This window comes from Scyliorhinus torazame, unplaced genomic scaffold, assembly GCF_047496885.1.
Source record: "Scyliorhinus torazame isolate Kashiwa2021f unplaced genomic scaffold, sScyTor2.1 scaffold_1118, whole genome shotgun sequence".
Taxonomy (NCBI): Eukaryota; Metazoa; Chordata; class Chondrichthyes; order Carcharhiniformes; family Scyliorhinidae; genus Scyliorhinus; species Scyliorhinus torazame.
This window is the reverse complement of record NW_027308845.1, coordinates 21,234-43,147: the sequence shown is the minus strand read 5'-3', so window position 1 is coordinate 43,147 and position 21,914 is coordinate 21,234. Positions and strand designations below refer to the sequence as shown.

The window sequence follows — 21,914 nt, the reverse complement described above, 5'->3', positions numbered from 1 at the left end:
CAGTAGCAGCTTGCAATAATATAGGATTTGGTTTAGATATCACTGGTATATCTTGGGCCTTAGTTAAAATCATTTCAACTCTTCCCGTTGGTGTCGCTGTTTGCTTTGGAGAGTTCAGCTGATTTATTAAAGACAGATTTGAAGGCTTTTGAGCTGTTAATTTGTCTGTCAGTAATTTGTTCTGACATTTCATGGTGTCCTTGTCATTTTCCAACATACATTTTTCCTCAAATAACTGGCAATTTTGACTTTTAAGACCATCATTTTCTGATATTAACTGTTGAAGTTTGGATTCTGAGTCAGTATCTTTCTTTTGGAGTTCATCAATTTGAAATGATTGTTGTTGAACTTTAAAGGTTTCATTTTCCAATAATGTTTTAATCTGATCACATTGTTCAAGTTTAGATTTTGCATCGCATAATTCTTCAACAACTGCTGCTAGTTGGTCTTTAGTGAACTTAAGGTCATGATCGAATTTAGCTTTTGCGATTGTCTCTTGATGTTTTTGGAGTTGTGCCATTACTGCAAAAGACCATTTCATACGTTTTCCTCCATTTAAACGTGTGGTTTTTCCCCATGCCTTCTCGATATTATCAAGGGACCACTGTCCTATGGGGATATCATATTTTGATTCAATCTTTCTTGCAACTTCAGACAGTCCATATTATCGACAAATCAAAGATCTAAGATCACCCAATATATCGTCAATAGAGACATCCGGTACAGCGCAACCTCCCTTGGACATTGTGGGAACTTGTTCTCTACCATTTGAAGGTCCTGAATCTATTTTAGGAGTCATGTCTGCCATAAACTCAGCCTTACTTTTTGGTCGCCAACTATGTTTGTGTATCTGTGTCCACTAGCCCGACTATTCTTTCAGTCCTGTTTTATTTTAGTTTCAACGACCAGCACCCGATTGAATTAACACAGTCTATAAAAAGGTCCTTTCTAGGGGTCGAAGCACTGCTTGAGGCGGCTTTAAGACTTTTAATGGGTGAAAAAGATATTTCTTACCGCAGTCTAGCCATTTTTCTTTGGGTCTTCCATCCTTCTGGTCTTTCTTCAGTTTTCTGATTTCATCCTGGCTGGCTCCTCCCCTTTTGCCAAACGACGCCAGTTGTAGAGACCTACCATGTGGATTTAGTGGCACTTGCGACACTAAAACTCAGTAGAAATTTGAGTTAAAATTTATTGGGTGCAAACAAGAATCGTTTATTGCCTCTATTTGTTTACAATTGAGAACCACTTAAATCTTATTCTCTAATACGTCCGGCTAGCAAAAAGGACTTAAAAAGAAGCAACTTGTACACAATTTAACTTTGAAATAATACAGAAATGGTTTCTTGCTTACGGCAAATCAGTTTGCATTTACTTCAACAGTTAGAGTGGAAAAGTGAAAGTATAGAGACAGCGAATAATTTCGATCAAAGTATAGATGATTCATGAATAAAGATGGCCATACGGACCCGCACGGTTATACAAAATCATATCAGTCTTTAGCCATCTACACCCCTATGTAATCCCAATTGGTTTAGGTTAGAATCAAATGAGTTTGATTTGACGATTAGCTGTCAATCTTCAATGTGCAACATTAGCTTTAAATGTTTCATATCTGAATACTTGTGTATGTTATGGAATGCGATTCTGTGCTATTATCACAACCAGTTTAAACTAGACTTAGAATAATAGAATTTACAGTGCAGAAGGAGGCCATTCGGCCCATCGAGTCTGCACCGGCTCTTGGAAAGAGCACCCAACCCAAGGTCAACACCTCCACCCTATCCCCATAACCCAGAAACCCCACCCAACACTAAGGGCAATTTTGGACACTAAGGGCATTTTATCATGGCCAATCCACCTAACCTGCACATCTTTGGACTGTGGAAGGAAACCGGAGCACCCGGAGGAAACCCACGCACACCGGGGAGGATGTGCAGACTCCGCACAGACAGTGACCCAAGCCGGAATCGAACCTGGGACTCTGGAGCTCTGAAGCAATTGTGCTGTCCGCAATGCTACCGTGCTGCCCTCGCTATTTTGCACATTGTGGACACTAGTGTCAGACTTCTGCTGACTTTGCTATTTTGCACATTGTGGACACTAGTGTCCGACTTCTGCTGACTTTGCTATTTTGCACATTGTGGACACGAGTGTCAGACATCTGCTGACTTTGCTATTTTGCACATTGTGGACACTAGTGCCTGCCCTGTCCCTGGAATGATATCTGGTACGACTTGTGTTTTAATGTCACACTGTCTTACAAATGTATTTGTTAGAACAATGGAGCTCAGTAAAAGTGCTGTTTTGATCTATAATGGAATTATGCTGTGTCGTGCTGTTTTGTGTCTCTGTTCTGTTGAAGCTATATGTTTTGAGATGACCTGAGGTTATGAGTGTTGAAATCCTTAATTTAAAATGGGTATTTAAAACTGGGGCTTAATATTAACGTTAAATAGCTATCTTTTAACTATCAGGTGTATTAGAAAATAGTTGGTTTCTACAGAAGCCATGTTAAACTCTAACGTGTGACGAGATCTTTATTTCAGAAATAAATACTGTATAAACGTGAATGCTTCGACGCTGCTGAGTGAGCATTAATTGTTGAAATAAATAAATTCTTCAATAATTTTGACAAGAAAGAGAACATTAAATTGTGCCAATGTCTGGCTCAACCACAAGGCTATTTGTTGAATCCAATCAAGATGAGTAAGAAATAAAGCTATTGTCTTTCACAAACTGTCTTTTTGAATCAGTGTACCTTGGAGTGACCAAATATATTAATTAAAGATTACTGTTTTATTTAGCCACCAATCAGTAACAGATGATTGATCCTTAATTCAGTTACAATGAATGAATCAATAATGAATCAGCAGTTCTCGTAAAAGACTGATTTTTATTTGCTGTAAAAATGCAAAAGCAGGGCAGCAGAGTAGCACAGCGGTTAGCACTGCTGCCTCACAATGCCAAGGTCCCAGGTTCGATCCAAGCTCTGGATCACTGTCCGTGTGGAGTTTGCACATTCTCCCTGTGTTCGCATGGGTTTCGCCCCCACAACTCAAAGATGTGCAGGGTAGGTGGATTGGCCACGCTAAATTGCCCCTTTGTTGGAAAAAAATGAATTGGGTACTCTAAATTTCTTAAAAAGCTTAATTGCTGTATATGTAAAGAATGTTTTGGGCTGCATGGTGGTGCAGTGGTTAGCACTGCTGCCTCACGGTGCCGAGAACGGGTTAGATCCCGGCCCAGGGTCACTGTCCATGTGGAGTTTACACATTCTCCCCGCGTCTGCGTGGGTCACACCCCCACAGTCCAAAAAGATTGTGCAGGATAGGTGGATTGGCCACGCAAAATTGCCCTTAATTGGAGAAAAATAGTTGGGTAGTTTAAATTTATAAATTTTTTAAAAAGGAATGTGTAATGAAGGTAAAAGTACTGGCAAGAGAGACCTTCAAGGTCAGATTAACCTCATCATATGATATTGTAAAATAAGGGATTCTATAGAAGCAGATAAAAGGACAGTATGAAACAGTTCTATTGTATTTCTGCCTAAGTTAATGAGAGAAGGTGGTGTCAGTAATTGGGGATCCAATTCAATTAATCTAGTGACCAAATTGACCAATTGTCATGTTATGAGGTAATGGTCACTTTGGTGATAAAAGTAGAGGTTCTGAACGCCTTCCTTGCTGGCCAAGTACTGAAGACTCCTGAGGCCGAGTTCCAAGGAAATTACTGTCAAAGAAGGAGCCAGACTTCCGAGGTTGAATTCCACAAGAATTACTGTCAAAGGAGCCAGAGAGGGTTACTCTTCTACAGACTGATCCCCCACATGAAGTTGGAAAAGTCAATGCCTTAAAGTTCAGTGAACCTTTTTCTTTTCATAAACTTATTTTTGTATTTACTATCCAGAAAATTCTGCCTTTGTCTTAATTGATTTAAATGCTGTCCAAACTAAAGTGAATTTATTAAATGGTAAGTTGGGGGTGACTGAAATTAATTATGTTCTCGATAACAAGATCAGTATCTTCAATTAAAAACATTGCATTTCTATAGCACCTTTCACAACCATAGGGCGTCCCAAAGTGCTTCACAGCCAATTAAGTACTTTGAAGTGTCATCACTTTTTGTAATGTAGGAATCGTGGCAATCAATTTACACACAGCAAGATCCCACACACAGCAATGTGATAATGAGCAGGTGATCTGTTTTTAGTGATGTTGATTGAGGGATAAATATTGACCAGGACACTGGGGTAACTCCCCTGCTCTTCTTCAAAATAGTGCCCGTGGGATCGCTAACATCCATCTGATAGGGATAGACAGGGCCTCAGTTGAACATCTTATTTGAAAGAAGGCTGTTCTGACAGTGCAGCACTCCCTCAGTGCTGCGAGGAGGAATGTTGGATGTAATTTTTGTCCTCCAGTCCCTGAACTGGGACTTGAATCTACAGCCTTCTGACTCAGAGGTGAGAAAACTGCCCACTTAGCCACGGCTGATACTATAGACAATACAAAGTTAGAAAGTGAAAGCTACCCTTTAAAGCCCCCATCCTTTGCCTCCAGTGCCTAAATGTAATAATAAAAACCCCAGTATAAATAACATGGATTTGACTGACAAATGTTGAGGTGTTGGTTTCGAGTCACAAGGTTTGACTTCCCATTTGAGCCTCGGGCACCTTTCTGTCTCTCTGTTGCTCATGCCAATGACAGACAGCGATGGAGCTGAGGGCTGAATTTAACTGAGAATAACGCTCCAGTTGGCAAACTTCCATGAACAAAGAAATGTACAGCACAGGACCAGGCCCTTCGGCCCTCCAAGCCCGTGCCGACCATGCTGCCCGACTAAACTACAATCTTCTACACTTCCTGGGTCCGTATCCTTCTATTCCCATCCTATTCATATATTTGTCAAGATGCCCCTTAAATGTCCCTATCGTCCCTGCTTCCACTACCTCCTCCGGTAGCGAGTTCCAGGCACCCACTACCCTCTGCGTAAAAAACTTGCCTCGTACATCTACTCTAAACCTTGCCCCTCTCACCTTAAACCTATGCCCCCTAGTAATTGACCCCTCTACCCTGGGGAAAAGCCTCTGACTATCCACTCTGTCTATGCCCCTCATAATTTTGTATACCTCTATCAGGTCTCCCCTCAACCTCACGCAATTTATGTAAAGGGCTAAATCCAGATTTAGAGAAGACAGATTTTTAATGGGTTGAAGGGTAATGGAGAACTGGCAGTACGGTGGAATTAAAGCCAGGATGAGCACAGCCATGATAGAATGGCAGAGCAAACTGGTTGGGCCAAATGGCCTAATTCTGCTCCTATATCTTATAACTTATGAAAGGGGGAGACATTGATTAGCTCCCAGATGTTGCCCAGAGGAGGAAGTTTTCGTCTGACATTCATTGTCGAACCTCCACATTATGACATCACAAAGGAGCTCGTCCTCTAAACCAGCCAATTGGAATAAATCCGTTCCGCAGTGGCGTCACTGCATTTGAGCGCACAAGCCCGGCGCGCGGCCACCACCCCGGGTGCCGACCCCCCACCCCAGCCGTCTGTTCCCTCTTCCCCCAGCGCATCGTCGAGACGGTTTCCAGGCAACCAGCTGACAGCTCCGGCCAGAGCGAGAAGCCCCTCCCCCAATCCAGGACTGCGCATGTCTCGGGGAGAGGGAAATCTGCGCATGTGCAGGGCGAGCTCAATCCCGCTGATTTTACCGCTGACTTGTGCCCAATGGGAAGATAGGAGGACCGGAAGGACTCTGTTTCTCCGCCAATCAGAGCTCCCCCATTGTCTCAATGCGGAAGCTGGACATGGAGGTTTCTGCCGAGCAAAGCTGTTGTTCCTCCAACCCTGAATGAGCTTGAGCCGCACACATCCTCCTGTCTCCAACACCTGTGAGTAAAACACTTTCTTTTCTCCCCCTTTCCATTTCTTTTCTCATTCTCACCTTCAATTGGTCACTTGCAGCAACTGAAGGGGAAGGAAGTGAATCCAGGGAGGGTGCAGACTCTGCAAAGCTTGGCCCAGGTCTCTCTCTCTCTCAAAGACATTGACATCCTTTGCTCCCTCAGCTTGACACATTTATTTGTCTGGCTAAAAGGATGGTCTCTTTCCTAATGTTCACAATTAAAGGGCTGATTTCCCCAGGAGATGGCTGACATTTAAGGGGACAGTAAGCAGGGCAAATCCAACTCAGCCAATTACTTCTCTGTGGGTCTACTGTCTATCATCAGCAAAGTGATGGAAGGAGTCATCAAAGTTACTATTAAGTGGCACTTATTCTGCAATAACCTGCTCCTGGACGCTCAGTTTGGGTTCCGCAGGGTCACTCAGCTCCTGACCTCATTACAGCCTTGGTTCAAACTTGGACGAAAGAGCTGAATGCCAGAAGTGAGGTGAGAGTGACTCCCCTTGACATCAAGGCAGCATTTGACCGAGTATGGCATCAAGGAGCCCCAGCTAAACTGGAGTCAATGGGAATCAGGGGATAATTCTTCACGGGTTGGAGTCATACCTGGTACAAAGGAAGATAGTTGTGGTGATTGGAGGTCAATCATCTCAGCTCCAGGACTTCACTGTAGGAGTTGCTCAGGACCGTTTTCTCGGCCCAACCATCTTCAGCTGCTTCATCAATGACCTCCCTTCCATCATAAGGTGAAAAGTGATGATGTTTGTCGATGACTGCACGGTGATGTTTGTCGATGACTGCACAATGTTCAGCACCATTCTCAACTCCTCAGATAATGAAGCAGTCCATGTCCAAATTCAGTAAGACCTGGACAATATCCAAGCTTGGCCTAATAAGTGGCAAGGTACATTCGTGCTACACAAGTGCCAGGCAATGATCATCTCCTACAAGAGAGGATCTAACCACCACCCCTTGGCATTGAGTGGCATTTTCATTGCTGAATCCCACACAACCAACATCCTGGGGGTTACCATTGATCAAAAACTGAACTGGACTAGTCGTATTAATACTGTAGCTCCCAGGGCAGGTCAAAGGCTGGGAATCCTACGGTGAGTAACACACCACCTGATGCCCAAAGCTTGTCTACCAGACATCTACAAGCACAAGTCAGGAGTGTAATGGAATACGCTCCACTTTGCTGGATGAGTGCAGCTCCAACAACACTCCAGAAGCTCAACACTATCCAGGACAAAGCCGCCTGATTGATTGCGTCGCCTTCCACAAACATTCAAACCGTCCACCACCGACAAACAGTAGCAGCTGTGTATACCATCTACAAGATATACTGCAGTAACTCATAAAGGTTCCTCAGACAGCACCTTGCAAACCCACAACCACTACCATCTAGAAGGACAAGAGCAGCAGATACCTGGACTTCATCACCTGGAGGTTCGTTTCCAAGTTACACACCACCCTGACTTGGGAATATATTGCCGTTCCTTCACTGTCCCTGGGGCAACATCCTGGAATTCCCTCCCTAACAGCACAGGGATGTAGGGCAGCATGGTGGAGCAGTGGTTAGCGCTGCTGCCTCACGGCGCCGAGGTTCCAGGTTCGATCCCGGCTCTGGGTCACTGTCCGTGTGTAGTTTGCACACTCTCAAAGAACAAGAACAAAGAAAAGTACAGCACAGGAATAGGCCCTTCGGCCCTCCAAGCCTGTGCCGACCATGCTGCCCGACTAAACTAGAATCTTCTACTTCCTTGGTCCGTATCTCTCTATTCCCATCCTATTCATGTATTTGTCAAGATGCCCCTTAAATCTCACTATCGTCCCTGCTTCCACCACCTCCTCCGGCAGCGAATCCCAGGCACCCACTACCCTCTGTGTAAAAAAAGCTTGCCTCGTACATCTACTCTAAACCTTGCCCCTCACACCTTAAACCTATGCCCCCTAGTAATTGACCCTCTACCCTGGGGAAAAGCCTCTGACTATCCACTCTGTCTATGCCCCTCATAATTTTGTAGACCTCTATCAGGTCGCCCCGCAACCTCCGTCGTTCCAGTGAGAACAAACCGAGTTTATTCAACCGCTCCTCATAGGTAATGCCCTCCATACCAGTCAACATTCTGGTAAATCTCTTCTGCACCCTCTCTAAAGCCTCCACATCCTTCTGGTAGTGTGGCGACCAGAATTGAACACTATACTCCAAGTGTGGCCTAACTAAGGTTCTATACAGCTGCAACATGACTTGCCAATTCTTATACTCAATGCCCCGGCCAATGAAGGCAAGTATGCCGTATGCCTCCTTGACTACCTTCTCCACCTGTGTTGCCCCTTTCAGTGACCTGTGGACCTGTACACCTAGATCTCTCTGACTTTCAATACTCTTGAGGGTTCTACCATTCACTGTATATTCCCTACCTGCATTAGACCTTCCAAAATGCATTACCTCACATTTGTCCGGATTAAACTCCATCTGCCATCTCTCCGCCCAAGTCTCCAAACAATCTAAATCCTACTGTATCCTCTGACAGTCCTCATCGCTATCCGCAATTTCACCAACCTTTGTGTCGTCTGCAAACGTACTAATCAGACCAGTTACATTTTCCTCAAAATCATTTACATATACTACAAACAGCAAAGGTCCCAGCACTGATCCCTGATGAACACCACTAGTCACAGCCCTCCAATTAGAAAAGCATCCTTCCATTGCTACTCTCTGCCTTCTATGACCTAGCCAGTTCTGTATCCACCTTGCCAGCTCACCCCCGATCCCGTGTGACTTCACCTTTTGTATGAGTCTACCATGAGGGACCTTGTCAAAGGCCTTACTGAAGTCCATATAGACAACATCCACTGCCTTACCTGCATCAATCATCTTTGTGACCTCTTCGAAAAACTCGATCAAGTTAGTGAGACACGACCTCCCTTTCACAAAACCATGCTGCCTCTCACTAATACATCCATTTGCTTCCAAACGGGAGTAGATCCTGTCTCGAAGAATTCTCTCCAGTAATTTCCCTACCACTGACATGAGGCTCACTGGCCTGTAGTTCTCTGGATTATCCTTGCTACCCTTCTTAAACAAAGGAACAACATTGGCTATTCTCCAGTCCTCCGGGACATCACCTGAAGACAGTGAGGATCCAAAGATTTCTGTCAAGGCCTCAGCAATTTCCTCTCTAACCTCCTTCAGTATTCTGCGGTTGATCCCATCAGGCCCTGGGGACTTATCTACCTTAATATTTTTCAAGATGCCCAACACCTCGTCTTTTTGGATCTCAATGTGACCCAGGCTATCTACACACCCTTCTCCAGACTCAACATCCACCAATTCCTTCTCTTTGGTGAATACTGATGCAAAGTATTAATTTAGTACCTCGCCCATTTCCTCTGGCTCCACACATAGATTCCCTTGCCTATCCTTCAGTGGGCCAACCCTTTCCATGGCTACCCTCTTGCTTTTTTTGTACTTGTAAAAAGTCTTGCGATTTTCCTTAACCCTATTTGCCAATGACTTTTCGTGACCCCTTCTAGCCCTCCTGACTCCTTGCTTAAGTTCCATCCTACTTTCCTTATATTCCACACAGGCTTCGTCTGTTCCCAGCCTTTTAGCCCTGACAAATGCCTCCTTTTTCTTTTTGCCGAGGCCTACAATATCTCTCGTCAACCAAGGTTCCCGAAAATTGCTGTATTTATCCTCCTTCCTCACAGGAACATGCCGGTCCTGAATTCCTTTCAACTGACACTTGAAAGCCTCCCACATGTCAGATGTTGATTTACCCTCAAACATCCGCCCCCAATCGAGGTTCTTCAGTTCCCGCTTAATATTGTTATAATTAGTCTTCCCCCAATTTAGCACATTCACCCTAGGACCACTCTTATCCTTGTCCACCAGCACTTTAAAACTTACTGAATTGTGGTCACTGTTCCCAAAATGCTCCGCTACTGAAACTTCTACCACCTGGCCGGGCTCATTCCCCAATACCAGGTCCAGTACAGCCCCTTCCCTAGTTGGACTGTCTACATATTCTTTTAAGAAGCCCTCCTGGATGCTCCTTACAAACTCTGCCCCGTCTAAGCCCCTGGAACTAAGTGAGTCCCAGTCAATTTTGGGGAAGTTAAAGTCTCCCATCACAACAACCCTGTTGTTTTTACTCTTTTCCAAAATCTGTCTACCTCTCTGCTCCTCTATCTCCCACTGGCTGTTGGGAGGCCTGTAGTAAACCCCCAACATTGTGACTGTACCCTTTTTATTCCTGATCTCTACCCATATAGCCTCACTGCCCTCTGAGATGTCCTCCCGTAGTACAGCTGTGATATTCTCCCTCACCAGTAGCGCAACTCCTTTTACATCCCCCTCTATCCCGCCTGAAACATCTAAATCCTGGAATGCTTAGCTGCCAATCCTGCCCTTCCCTCAACCAGGTCTCTGTAATGGCAACAACATCATAGTTCCAAGTATTAATCCAAGTCTAAGTTCATCTGCCTTACCCGTAATACTTCTTGCATTAAAACATATGCACTTCAGGCCACCACTGTGTTCAGCAACTTCTCCCTGTCTGCTCTGCCTCAGAGCCACACTGGCCCTATTCCCTAGTTCTCCCTCAATGCTCTCACCTTCTGACCTATTGCTCCCGTGCCCACCCCCCTGCCATACTAGTTTAAACCCTCCCGTGCGACACTGGCAAACCTTGTGGCCAGGATATTTATGCCTCTCCAGTTTAGATGCAACCCGTCCTTCTTATACAGGTCACACCGACCCCGAATGAACTCCCAGTGGTCCAGATAACGGAAACCATCCCTCCTACGCCAGCTGTTTATCCACGTGTTTAGCTGCTCTATCTTCCTATTTCTAGCTTCACTGACACGTGGCACAGGGAGTAATCCCGAGATTACAACCCTAGAGGTCCTGTCTTTTAACTTTTGCCCAGCTCCCTGAACTCCTGCTGCAGGACCTCATGCCCCTTCCTGCCTATGTCGTTAGTACCAATATGTACAACGACCTCTGCCTGTTTGCCTTCCCCCTTCAGGATTCCCTCTACCCGTTCGGAGACACCCTGGACCCTGACACCAGGGAGGCAACATACCATCCTGGAGTCTCTTTCACGTCCACAGAAGCACCTATCTGCCCCTGACTATAGAGTCCCCTATGAGTATTGCTCTTCTGCGCTTTGACACTCCCTTCTGAGCATCAGAGCCAGCCGTGGTGCCACTGCTCTGGCTGCTGCTGTTTCCCCCTGATAGGCTATCCCCCCCCCCCAACAGTATCCAAAGGGGTATACCTGTTCGAGAGGGGGACAACCACAGGGGATTCCTGCACTGACTGCCTACCCTTTCTGGTGGTCACCCATTTCTCTGCCTGCACCTTGAGTGTGACCACATTTATATAACTGCTATCTATGACGCTTTCCGCCACCTGTATGCTCCTAAGTGCATCCAACTGATGCTCCAACCGAACCATGCGGCCTGTGAGAGCTCCAGTTGGGTGCATTTTCTGCAGATGAAGCCATCCGGGATGCTAGAAGCCTCCCGGACCTGCCACATTCACAGTCAGAGCACTGCACCCCTCTAATTGACATTGCGTCAATTAATTAGTAAAGTAAATTTAAAAGTTTTAAAGAAAAAAGTTATTGTTAACTATATGTTTCCTAGCACTAGATTTCTACTATAAATGTGAAAGCTAAATACAGTACTCTCCGATCTCTGGCTTAGATACCCCTCCAAATTATAATTAAGTAATTATGTTTAATTAGTTTAACAATGCTTAATTTTTTAAATTTCGTGTAGATTCCCAACCAGCCAATCAGGTCACAGCTTTCTGTGATGTCATTTCAGTTTCGCCCCCACACACACAATTTGAAAAGGTAATAAAAGTTAAAAGGAATAAAAATCACTTACTGACCTTCCCAGGGTCTCAGATGCTCTCTGGTTCTCTCCCTGCAGATTTACATTTACAGGCCAGAAGAAAGAGAGAGAACAAAACAATAGGGAACAAGCACCTTCTCCCACTATGCACCGAATTACCTCACTGCACCAAATTACCAAGTTCCAAATTCCCACTCTGGATATGTCTCACTCCGGCTGTGTCTCCTTCACTTGCGCAAATCCGTGTTTGCGTGGGTTTCTCCCCCACAACCCAAAGATGTGCAGGGTAGGTGGATTGGCCACACTAAATTGCCCCTTATTTGGAAAAAAAATGAATTGGGTACTTTAAATTTATAAAAAACAATTATAAAAAATAAAAAAAAAAACCAGCACTGGGGATGTACCTACACCTCAAGGGCTGCAGCAGTTCAAGAAGGCAGCTCACCACTACTTCGGAAGGGCAACTGCGGATGGGCAATAAATGCTGGCCTGACCAGCATTGTCCACATCCCGTAAATTAATTTTTAAAAATTTAATGTCGGACAGAGATATGTCTCGTGTTGTTATATGGTATGTATTATATATATTGTTGATGGTTCTGTAATAACATCCATGTATTGTTATTTCTAGTTTTGTAAATAGTACTGGACCTACATTATATATTTCCAGTCATACAGTCATTACAGCACTGACAGAATCCATTTGGGAACTCAAGTCAATGCTGACTCTCTGTACAGCAATCCAGTCAGTCCCATTCCCCCTCGATATCCCTGTTCCCCTGCAAGTTTATTTTCTTCAAGTGACCATCCTATTTTATTTTAAATTATGAATCATCTCAATAACTTCCACAACCCCTGTGGGCAGTGAGTTCCCTGTCATGACCACTCCATGACTAAATAAAATTCTTCCTCAGAATTTCCCCATCTCTAATCAGTAAATGTACTTATATGGAGATTCTCTACTCTTATATAAATTAAAAGAGTGGCTAAGGTAAATATTGGTCCTGTCGATGATGAGAAGCGAGATTTAATAATGGGAGATGAGGAAATGGCTGAGGAACTGAACAGGTTTTTTGGTTCGGTCTTCACAGTGGAACACACAAATAACATGCCAGTGACTGATGGAAATGAGGCTATGACAGGTGAGGACCTTGAGAGGATTGTTATCACCAAGGAGGTAGTGATGGGCAAGCTAATGGGGCTAAAGGTAGACCAGTCTACTGGCCCTGATGGAATGCATCCCAGAGTGCTAAAAGAGATGGCTAGGGAAATTGCAAATGCACTAGTGATAATTTACCAAAATTCACCAGACTCTGGGGTGGTCCTGGCGGATTGGAAATTCGCAAACGTGACACCACTGTTTAAAAAAGGACGTAGGCAGAAAGCGGGTAATTATAGGCCAGTGAGCTTAACTTCGGTAGTAGGGAAGATGCTGGAATCTATCATCAAGGAAGAAATAGCGAGGCATCTGGATGGAAATTGTCCCATTGGGCAGACGCAACATGGGTTCATAAAGGGCAGGTCGTGCCTAACTAATTTCGTGGAATTTTTTGAGGACTTTACCAGTGCGGTAGATAACGGGGAGCCAATGTATGTGGTATATCTGGATTTCCAGAAAGCCTTTGACAAGGTGCCACACAAAAGGTTGCTGCATAAGATAAAGATGCATGGCATTAAGCATGGATAGAGGATTGGTTAATGAATAGAAAGCAAAGAGTGGGGATTAATGGGTGGTTCTCTGGTTGGAAATCAGTAACTAGTGGTGTCCCTCAGGGATCAGTGTTGGGCCCACAACTGTTCACAATTTACATAGATAATTTGGAGTTGGGGACCAAGGGCAATGTGTCCAAGTTTGCAGACGACACTAAGATAAGTGGTAAAGCAAAAAGTGCAGAGGATACTGGAAGTCTGCAGAGTGATTTGGATAGGCTAAATTAATGGGCTAGGGTCTGGCAGATGGAATACAATGTTGACAAATGTGAGGTTATCCATTTTGGTAGGAATAAAAGCAAAAGGGATTATTATTTAAATGATAAAATATTAAAACATGCTGCTATGCAGAGAGACCTGGGTGTGCTAGTGCATGAGTCGCAAAAAGTTGGTTTACAGGTGCAACAGGTGATTAAGAAGGCAAATGGAATTTTGTCCTTCATTGCTAGAGGGATGGAGTTTAAGACTAGGGAGGTTCTGCTGCAATTGTATAAGGTGTTAGTGAGACCACACCTGGAGTATTGTGTTGAGTCTTGGTCTCCTTACTTGAGAAAGAACGTACTGGCACTGGAGGGCGTGCAGAGGAGATTCACTCGGTTAATCCCAAAGCTGAAGGGGTTGGATTACGAGGAGAGGTTGAGTAGACTGGGACTGTACTCGTTGGAATTTAGAAGGATGAGGGGGGAATCTTATAGAAACATATAAAATTATGAAGGGAATAGATAGGATAGATGCGGGCAGGTTGTTTCCACTGGCGGGTGAAAGCAGAACTAGGGGGCATACCCTCAAAATAAGGGGAAGTAGATTTAGGACTGAGTTTAGGAGGAACTTCTTCACCCAAAGGGTTGTTAATCTATGGAATTCCTTGCCCAGTGAAGCAGTAGAGTCTCCTTCATTAAATGTTTTTAAGATAAAGATAGATAGTTTTTTGAAGAATAAAGGGATTAAGGGTTATGGTGTTCGGGCCGGAAAGTGGAGCTGAGTCCACAAAAGATCAGCCATGATCTCATTGAATGGTGGAGCAGGCTCGAGGGGCCAGATGGCCTACAACTGCTTCTAGTTCTTATGTTCTTATGTTCTTGTACAGATTTTAGTGAGTTTAGATTTGTTGATCAGCACCTTCAGGAAAATTGGGAGAGAAAGTAAGTGTCTGTATATTACACATGTTTTCCATCCAGTAATATCGACATATATCTATGTGGCAGCCTGCATGAATATTTTCAGGTCTCTGTGTCCAGGACAGGAAGCAGTGAGCGTGAATCTGTCAATCAGCCTGAATCAGCACCTTCAGGAGAATTGGGAGGGTGAATATTAGATACAGCAGAGTGAGAATGGAGGGAGAGTGTGTGGGATTGAAATTTGGAGCATTTCATTGAAAGAGAGAGGAAAGAATGTTCGATAGAAACTAGAATTGTCTGTTCTGAGTTTCTATCCTGTACTGACAATGATTACTATTGTCAAATTTGTTTGCAGGCAGTTCGAACGAGAGGAGTTTGGGCCGATATCTCAAACTAAATATCACGTCAAGAACTGACTGAGTCACTCAATTCTTGGGATCATCGGCCTTTGAATCAAGAAGGAGATATGTTTGGCGATTCTGTCTGCTTCAAGAGATTTTAAACATCAGTGTGTCTGGAAAAGCACTGAGACACACACACACACCCGTGTGAGACTGTTACAGAGCACTGACTGTGGAAAGAGCTTTAACCAGTGACACAGCCTGAAAAAATACTTCACCATTCACAGCAGGGAGAGACTGTACAGGTGTTCTGTGTGTGGACGAGGCTTCAACTGATCGTCCAACGTGGTGAGACGCAAGATCACCCGGACCATGGAGAAACCATGGAAATGTGAGGATTGTGGGAAGGGATTCACAGCCCCACACGAGCTGGCAACGCATCAACGCAGTCACACTGGAGAGAGGCCGTTCACCTGCTCTCACTGTGAAAAGGGATTCACTGACTTTTACAGCCTACGGAGACACGAACGAGTTCACACTGGGGAGAGACCGTTCACCTGCTCTGACTGTGGGAAGGGATTCACTCAGTTATCCAACCTGCAGTCACACCAGCGAGTTCACACTGGAGAGAGGCCTTTCACCTGCTCTCAGTGTGAAAAGGGATTCATTGACATTGGCAGACTGCGGAGACACGAACGAGTTCACACTGGAGAGAGACCTTTCACCTGCTCTCAGTGTGAAAAGGGATTCACTAACATTGGCAGACTGCGGAGACACGAAAGAGTTCATACCGGGGAGAGGCCATTCATCTGCACTGTGTGTGATATGGGATTCACTCGGTTACACCACCTGCAGACACACCAGCGAGTTCACACCGGGGAGAGGCCGTACATCTGCACTGTGTGTGATAAGGGATTCACTCAATTATCCAGCCTGCAGAGACACCAGCGAGTTCACACGGGGGAGAGGCCGTACACCTGCTCTGTGTGTGATAAGGGATTCACTCAATTATCCGGCCTGCGTAGCCACAATGTCACTCACACCAAGAGCAGGCCCTTTAAATGCTCTGACTGCAGGAGGGGTTTCAAAAGCTCTTGGCTACTGATGTCCCACCAGCGCATTCACACTGAGGAGAGACCGTTCAGCTGCTCTCTCTGCACAAAGAGGTTTCAAACATCATCCACATTGCGGAGACACCAGCGAGTTCACACTGGAAAGAAGCCATTCACCTGCTCTCACTGTGGGGAGGGATTCACTCTGTCGTCCAACATGCTGAGACACCAAAGGGTTCACCAGTGATGTCGGGTTAGATTCTGCTGTTATTCCTGCTGTTAATCACATCCAGGACTGAACCTGGAGTGGGTGAAAGTGTTTGTCTCCTCGCCAACTCCTGGTGCTCGGACGTGGTGACCCTGGCGAACTACTGTTCCCCGGACCTGGAATACCCGACTGTGAAGTGCCGTCCATACTACCTTCCACGGAGTTCACTTCTGCCATCATCACGGCGGTCTACATCCCACCCCAGGCGGAAGTGAAGACGCCGCTTGATGAATTGTAACCGCTATAAATAACAATGAAGCAGAATACCCGGAGGCCTTGTTCATCGTGGTCGGGGACTTCAACCAGGCCAACCTCGAGTGTACTGCCAAAATTCCACCAACATATCTCCTGTCCCAACAGGGGCCCCAACATCCTTGACCACTACTACACAAACATCAAGGGCGCCTGATGATCCATCCCCTGACTGCAATCGGACCACAAGACGGTGCTCCTTCTCCCAGCATACAAGCAGGAATTTTAAAAAAAAAATGTTATTAAGAATTTATAAACAAAATTTTCAACCATACAAACAAACCCCCCCCCCTGTAACAAAAAGAAAAGAAAGCTCGCATAGCAAGACATAAACATGGCAAGTCAATATGATACAGAACCTTGTACATTGGATTCCTTCCGTACATATCAGTTTTCCGGATCCTTTATGTATTTTCTTGCTCAGATACCCCCCAGAACCCCCCCCCCCCCCCCCCCCCCCCCGGGTTGCTGCTGCTGACCGAACTCCATCTAATGCTCCGCGAGATAGTCTAGGAACGGTTGCCACCGCCTGTAGAACCCCTGCGCAGACCCTCTCAAGGCAAACTTTATCCTCTCCAACTTGATAAACCCTGCCTTGTAATTTATCCAGGCTTCCACACTGGGGGGCTTCGCATCTTTCCACACTAACAAGATCCTCCGCCGGGCTACCAGGGACGCAAAGGCCAGAATGCCAGCCTCTTTCGCCTCCTGCACTCCCGGCTCATCCGCTACTCCAAATAATGCTAGCCCCCAAATTGGCTTGACCTGGACTTTCACCACCTTGGATATAGTTCTCGCAACTCCCCTCCAGAACCCATCCAGTGCCGGGCACGACCAAAACATATGGACATGATTCGCCGGGCTTCCTGAGCACCCCCCCACAACTGTCCTCCACCCCAAAGAACCTACTCAGCCTCGCCCCCATCATGTGCGCTCTGTGAACAACCTTAAATTGTATTAGGCTAAGCCTGGCACACGAGGAAGAGGAATTAACCCTACTTAGGGCTTCAGCCCACAGACCCTCCTCAATCTCCTCCCCCAGCTCCTCTTCCCATTTACCCTTCAGCTCCTCTACCAAAGCCTCCCCCTCTTCTTTCATCTCCTGGTATATCGCCGACACCTTGCCTTCTCTGACCCATATGCCCGAAATCACCCTGTCTTGAATCCCCTGTGCCGGGAGCAGCGGGAATTCCCTCACCTGCCGCCTCACAAACGCCCTCACTTGCATGCACCTGAAAGCATTTCCCGGGGGTAGTCCAAACTTCTCCTCCGGTGCCCATAAGCTCGCAAACGTCCCATCGATGAACAGGTCCCCCATTCTTCTAATCTCTGCCCGATGCCAGCTCTGAAACCCCCCGTCCATCCTTCTTGGGACAAACCGATGGTTATCTCTGATCGGGGACCACACCGAGGCTCCCATCGCACCCCTGTACCATCTCCACTGCCCCCTGATCTTTAGCGTTGCCGCCACCACCGGACTCGTGGTGTACCTTGTCGGCGAGAGCGGCAGCGGTGCCGTCACCAGCGCCCCCAGGCTCGTTCCTTTGCAGGACGCCATCTCCAGCCTCTTCCATGCCGCCCCCTCTCCCTCCATCGCCCACTTACGGATCATCGCCACGTTGGCTGCCCAGTAGTAGCCACCCAGATTCGGCCACGCCAGCCCTACTCTATCTCTACTACGCTCCAGGAACCCCCTCCTTACCCTCGGGGTCTTACTCGTCCCCACAAAACCAATAATCCTCCTGCCTACCCTCTTAAAAAAGGCCTTGGTGATCACAATTGGAAGGCATTGGAATACAAAAAGAAACCTCGGGAGGACCACCATTTTAATCGACTGTACCCTGCCCTCTAGCGAGAGTGGCAACATGTCCCACCGTTTAAAGTCCTCCTCCATCTGCTCCACCAGCCGCGTCAAATTAAGTTTGTGCAGGGTCCCCCAGCTCCTAGCTACCTGGATCCCCAAGTATCGAAAGCTCCTTTCCGCCCTCCTCAACGGTAGGTCGTCTATCCCTCTTCCCTGATCCCCCGAATGCACCACAAAGAGCTCACTCTTCCCTACATTGAGCTTGTAGCCCGAGAAGTACCCAAACTCCCTTAGGATCTGCATGACCTCCACCATCCCCTCCACTGGGTCCGCCACATACAGCAACAGGTCGTCTGCGTACAGCGACACTCGATGCTCCTCTCCCCCTCGAACCACCCCCCTCCATTTCATGGACTCCCTTAATACCACGGCCAAAGGTTCAATTGCTAATGCAAACAACAGGGGGGACATGGGGCACCCCTGCCTCGTCCCTCGATACAGCCGAAAATACTCCGACCTCCGCCAATTCGTAACCACACTCGCCACCAGGGCTCTGCATAGGAGCTTAACCCAACTGATAAACCCCGCCCCAAACCTCCGCAGCACTTCCCAGAGATACTCCCACTCTACTCTGTCAAAGGCGTTCTCCGCGTCCATAGCTGCCACTATCTCCGCCTCTCCCTCCACCGATGGCATCATTATCACATTTAGGAGCCTCCGCACATTGGTATTTAAGTGCCTGCCTTTTACAAATCCCGTCTGGTCCTCGTGAATCACCCCCGGGACACAGTCCTCAATCCTCGTAGCCAACATTTTTGCTAGCAACTTAGCACCTCCGTTGAGGAGCGAGATCGGCCTATACGACCCGCATTGCAGTGGGTCCTTATCCCGCTTCAGGATCAAAGAGATCGTCGCCTCCGACATTGTCGGGGGCAGGGTCACCCCCTCCCTTGCCTCATTGAAGGTCCTTACCAGCAACGGGGCTAACAGGTCTACATACTTCCTATAGAACTCCACCGGGAACCCATCCGGTCCCTTCCCTGCCTGAATGCTCCCCAGTCCTTTAACCAGCTCCTCCATCCCAATTGGCGCCCCCAAACCAGCCACCTCCTGCTCCTCCACCCTCGGGAACCCCAGCTGGTCCAAGAATCGTCGCATCCCCTCTTTTCCCCCTGGGGGCTGGGACCTATACAGGTCCTCGTAGAAGGCCTTGAATGCCTCATTCACTTTCACCGCACTCCGCACCGTAGTTCCCTTTCCATCCTTGACTCCACCTATTTCCCTCGCTGCCATCTTACGGAGCTGATGTGCCAGAATCCGGCTCGCCTTCTCCCCATACTCATACATCGCCCCCTGTGCTTTCCTCCACTATGCCTCTGCCTTCCCTGTGGTCAACAGGTCGAACTCCGTCTGGAGACTTCGTCTCTCCCTGAGTAGTCCCTCATCAGGGGCCTCTGCATATCTCCTGTCCACTCTTAAGATCTCCCCCACTAACCTCTCCCTTTCCCTGCCCTCTCTCTTCTCCCTATGAGCCCTGATGGAGATTAACTCTCTCCTGACCACCGCCTTCAGCGCCTCCCGTACTACTCCCACCTGCACCTCCCCGTTGTCGTTGGCCTCCAGATACCTTTCGATGCACCCCCGCACCCTTCCGCACACTTCCTCGTCTGCCAGCAGTCCCACATCCAACCGCCACAGCGGGCGTTGGTCCCTCTCCTCCCCCAGCTCCAGTTCCACCCAGTGCGGGGCGTGGTCTGAAATGGCTATGGTCGAATACTCCGTTCCCTCCACTTTCGGGATCAATGCCCTGCCCAGAACAAAAAAATCTATCCGGGAGTAGGCCTTGTGTACATGGGAGAAAAAAGAAAATTCTCTGGCCAAAGGCCTGGCAAATCTCCACGGATCTACTCCCCCCCCATCTGATCCATAAACCCCCTGAGCACCTTGGCTGCAGCCGGCCTCTTTCCGGTCCTAGATCTGGAGCGATCCAGTGCTGGGTCCAACACCGTGTTGAAATCCCCACCCATTATCAAGCTTCCTACCTCCAAGTCCGGAATACGGCCCAACATCCGTTTCATGAATCCAGCATCGTCCCAATTCGGGGCGTATACATTTACCAATACCACCCCCGTCCCCTGCAACCTACCGCTCACCATCACATATTGGCCTCCATTGTCCACTACTATGTTCTTGACCTCAAACAACACCTACTTCCCCACCAGTATTGCCACCTCTCTATTCTTCGCATCCAGCCCCGAATGGAACACCTGTCCTACCCATCCCTTCCTTAACCTGACCTGATCTGCCACCTTCAGATGTGTCTCCTGAAGCATGGCCACGTCTGCCTTCAGTCCCTTTAAGTGCGTGAACACTCGGGCCCTCTTAACCGGCCCACTGCCTCCTGCTGACCCCGGCTTCCCCCGCCTTCCCGTTGACCCCCCCCGTGTGGAAATCCCTCCTCCTCCTTACGCTCCTCCATCCCCCCCCCTCCCTAACGCGGGAAAAAGCCATCGCTTTCCTGAGCCAGCCCCGCCCCCTGTGGCGCAGCTCCTGTTGCGGCCTTATCCAAATTCCCCTATCCCCGAGTCTCACCTCCCTCCAGCACCGACGCCCACATTCCTCATTGTCCCCCCATCAAGAACTCTTCCCCCATCCCCACCCATCGTCCCACCCGTGAAACATTCTTTACCCATATTTACAACCCTGTATAGTCAACATCTCCCCCACATCCACAGTCCCTCAGTTCGAGTCCAATTTTTCCGTTTGGATAAAGGTCCAAGCCTCTTCTGGCATTTCAAAATAGTGGTGTCGGTCCTGATAAGTGACCCACAGTCGTCCTAGCTGCAGCATTCCGAATCTCACCCTTTTTTTATGCAGCACCGCCTTGGCCCGGTTGAAGCCAGCTGTCCTCTTTGCCACCTCCACGCTCCAGTCCTGGTATACTCGGATCACCGCATTCTCCCATCTGCTGCTCCACTCCTTCTTGGCCCATCTCAGGACACTCTCTCTGTCTGCGAAGCGATGGAACCTCGCCACTATCGCCCTTGGCGGCTCGCCAGCCTTGTGTCTCCTCGCCAGGACGCGGTGAGCCCCTTCTAGCTCCAGGGGGCTCGGAAAGGCCTCTGCACCCACCAGCGAATGGAGCATCATGCTCACATACGCCCCGGCATCAGCCCCCTCCACTCCTTCGGGGAGACCCAGAATCTGGAGATTCTTCCTCCTCGACCTGTTCTCCAGGACCTCGAGTCTCTCGGCCCACCTCTTGTGCAGCGCCTCGTGCGACTCCATCTTCACCGCCAGGCTCAAGATCTCGTCCTCGTTCTCGTTAGTTTTGTCCTTCACCTCTCTGAGCTCTACGGCCTGGGGCTTCTGGGTCTCCTTCAGCCCCTTGATCGCCAACAGCATTGGCGCCAGCGCCTCCTTTTTAAGCTCCTCCATGCAGCGCCTGAGAAACTCCTGCTGGTCCGGCCCCCATGCTGCTCGATCTCCGACCTCCGCCATCTTGATTTTCCCCCCTCGTTTCTGCCGCTGCTCCAGAGCTTGTTTTTTGGTCGTTCACTGCTAATCCCCTCCATGCGACGGAAGGGG

General features: G+C 47.7%; 1 protein-coding gene across 2 annotated transcripts; it reads left to right on the top strand.

Annotated features, from left to right (window-relative positions):
• The first annotated feature begins 5,759 nt into the window (after positions 1-5,759).
• On the top strand, positions 5,760-16,949 carry LOC140407030 (uncharacterized). 2 transcript variants are annotated; one of them, XM_072494812.1, is made up of 2 exons: positions 5,760-5,897; positions 14,965-16,949. In XM_072494812.1, exon 2 carries the CDS (start codon positions 15,323-15,325, stop codon positions 16,247-16,249), a length of 927 nt encoding a protein of 308 aa, XP_072350913.1. In that variant the 5' UTR covers positions 5,760-5,897; positions 14,965-15,322; the 3' UTR covers positions 16,250-16,949. The 2 variants fall into 2 exon arrangements, with proteins under 2 accessions (XP_072350913.1, XP_072350914.1); XM_072494813.1 differs by lacking the exon at positions 5,760-5,897 and adding an exon at positions 6,862-7,261.
• The last annotated feature ends 4,965 nt before the right edge of the window (positions 16,950-21,914 follow it).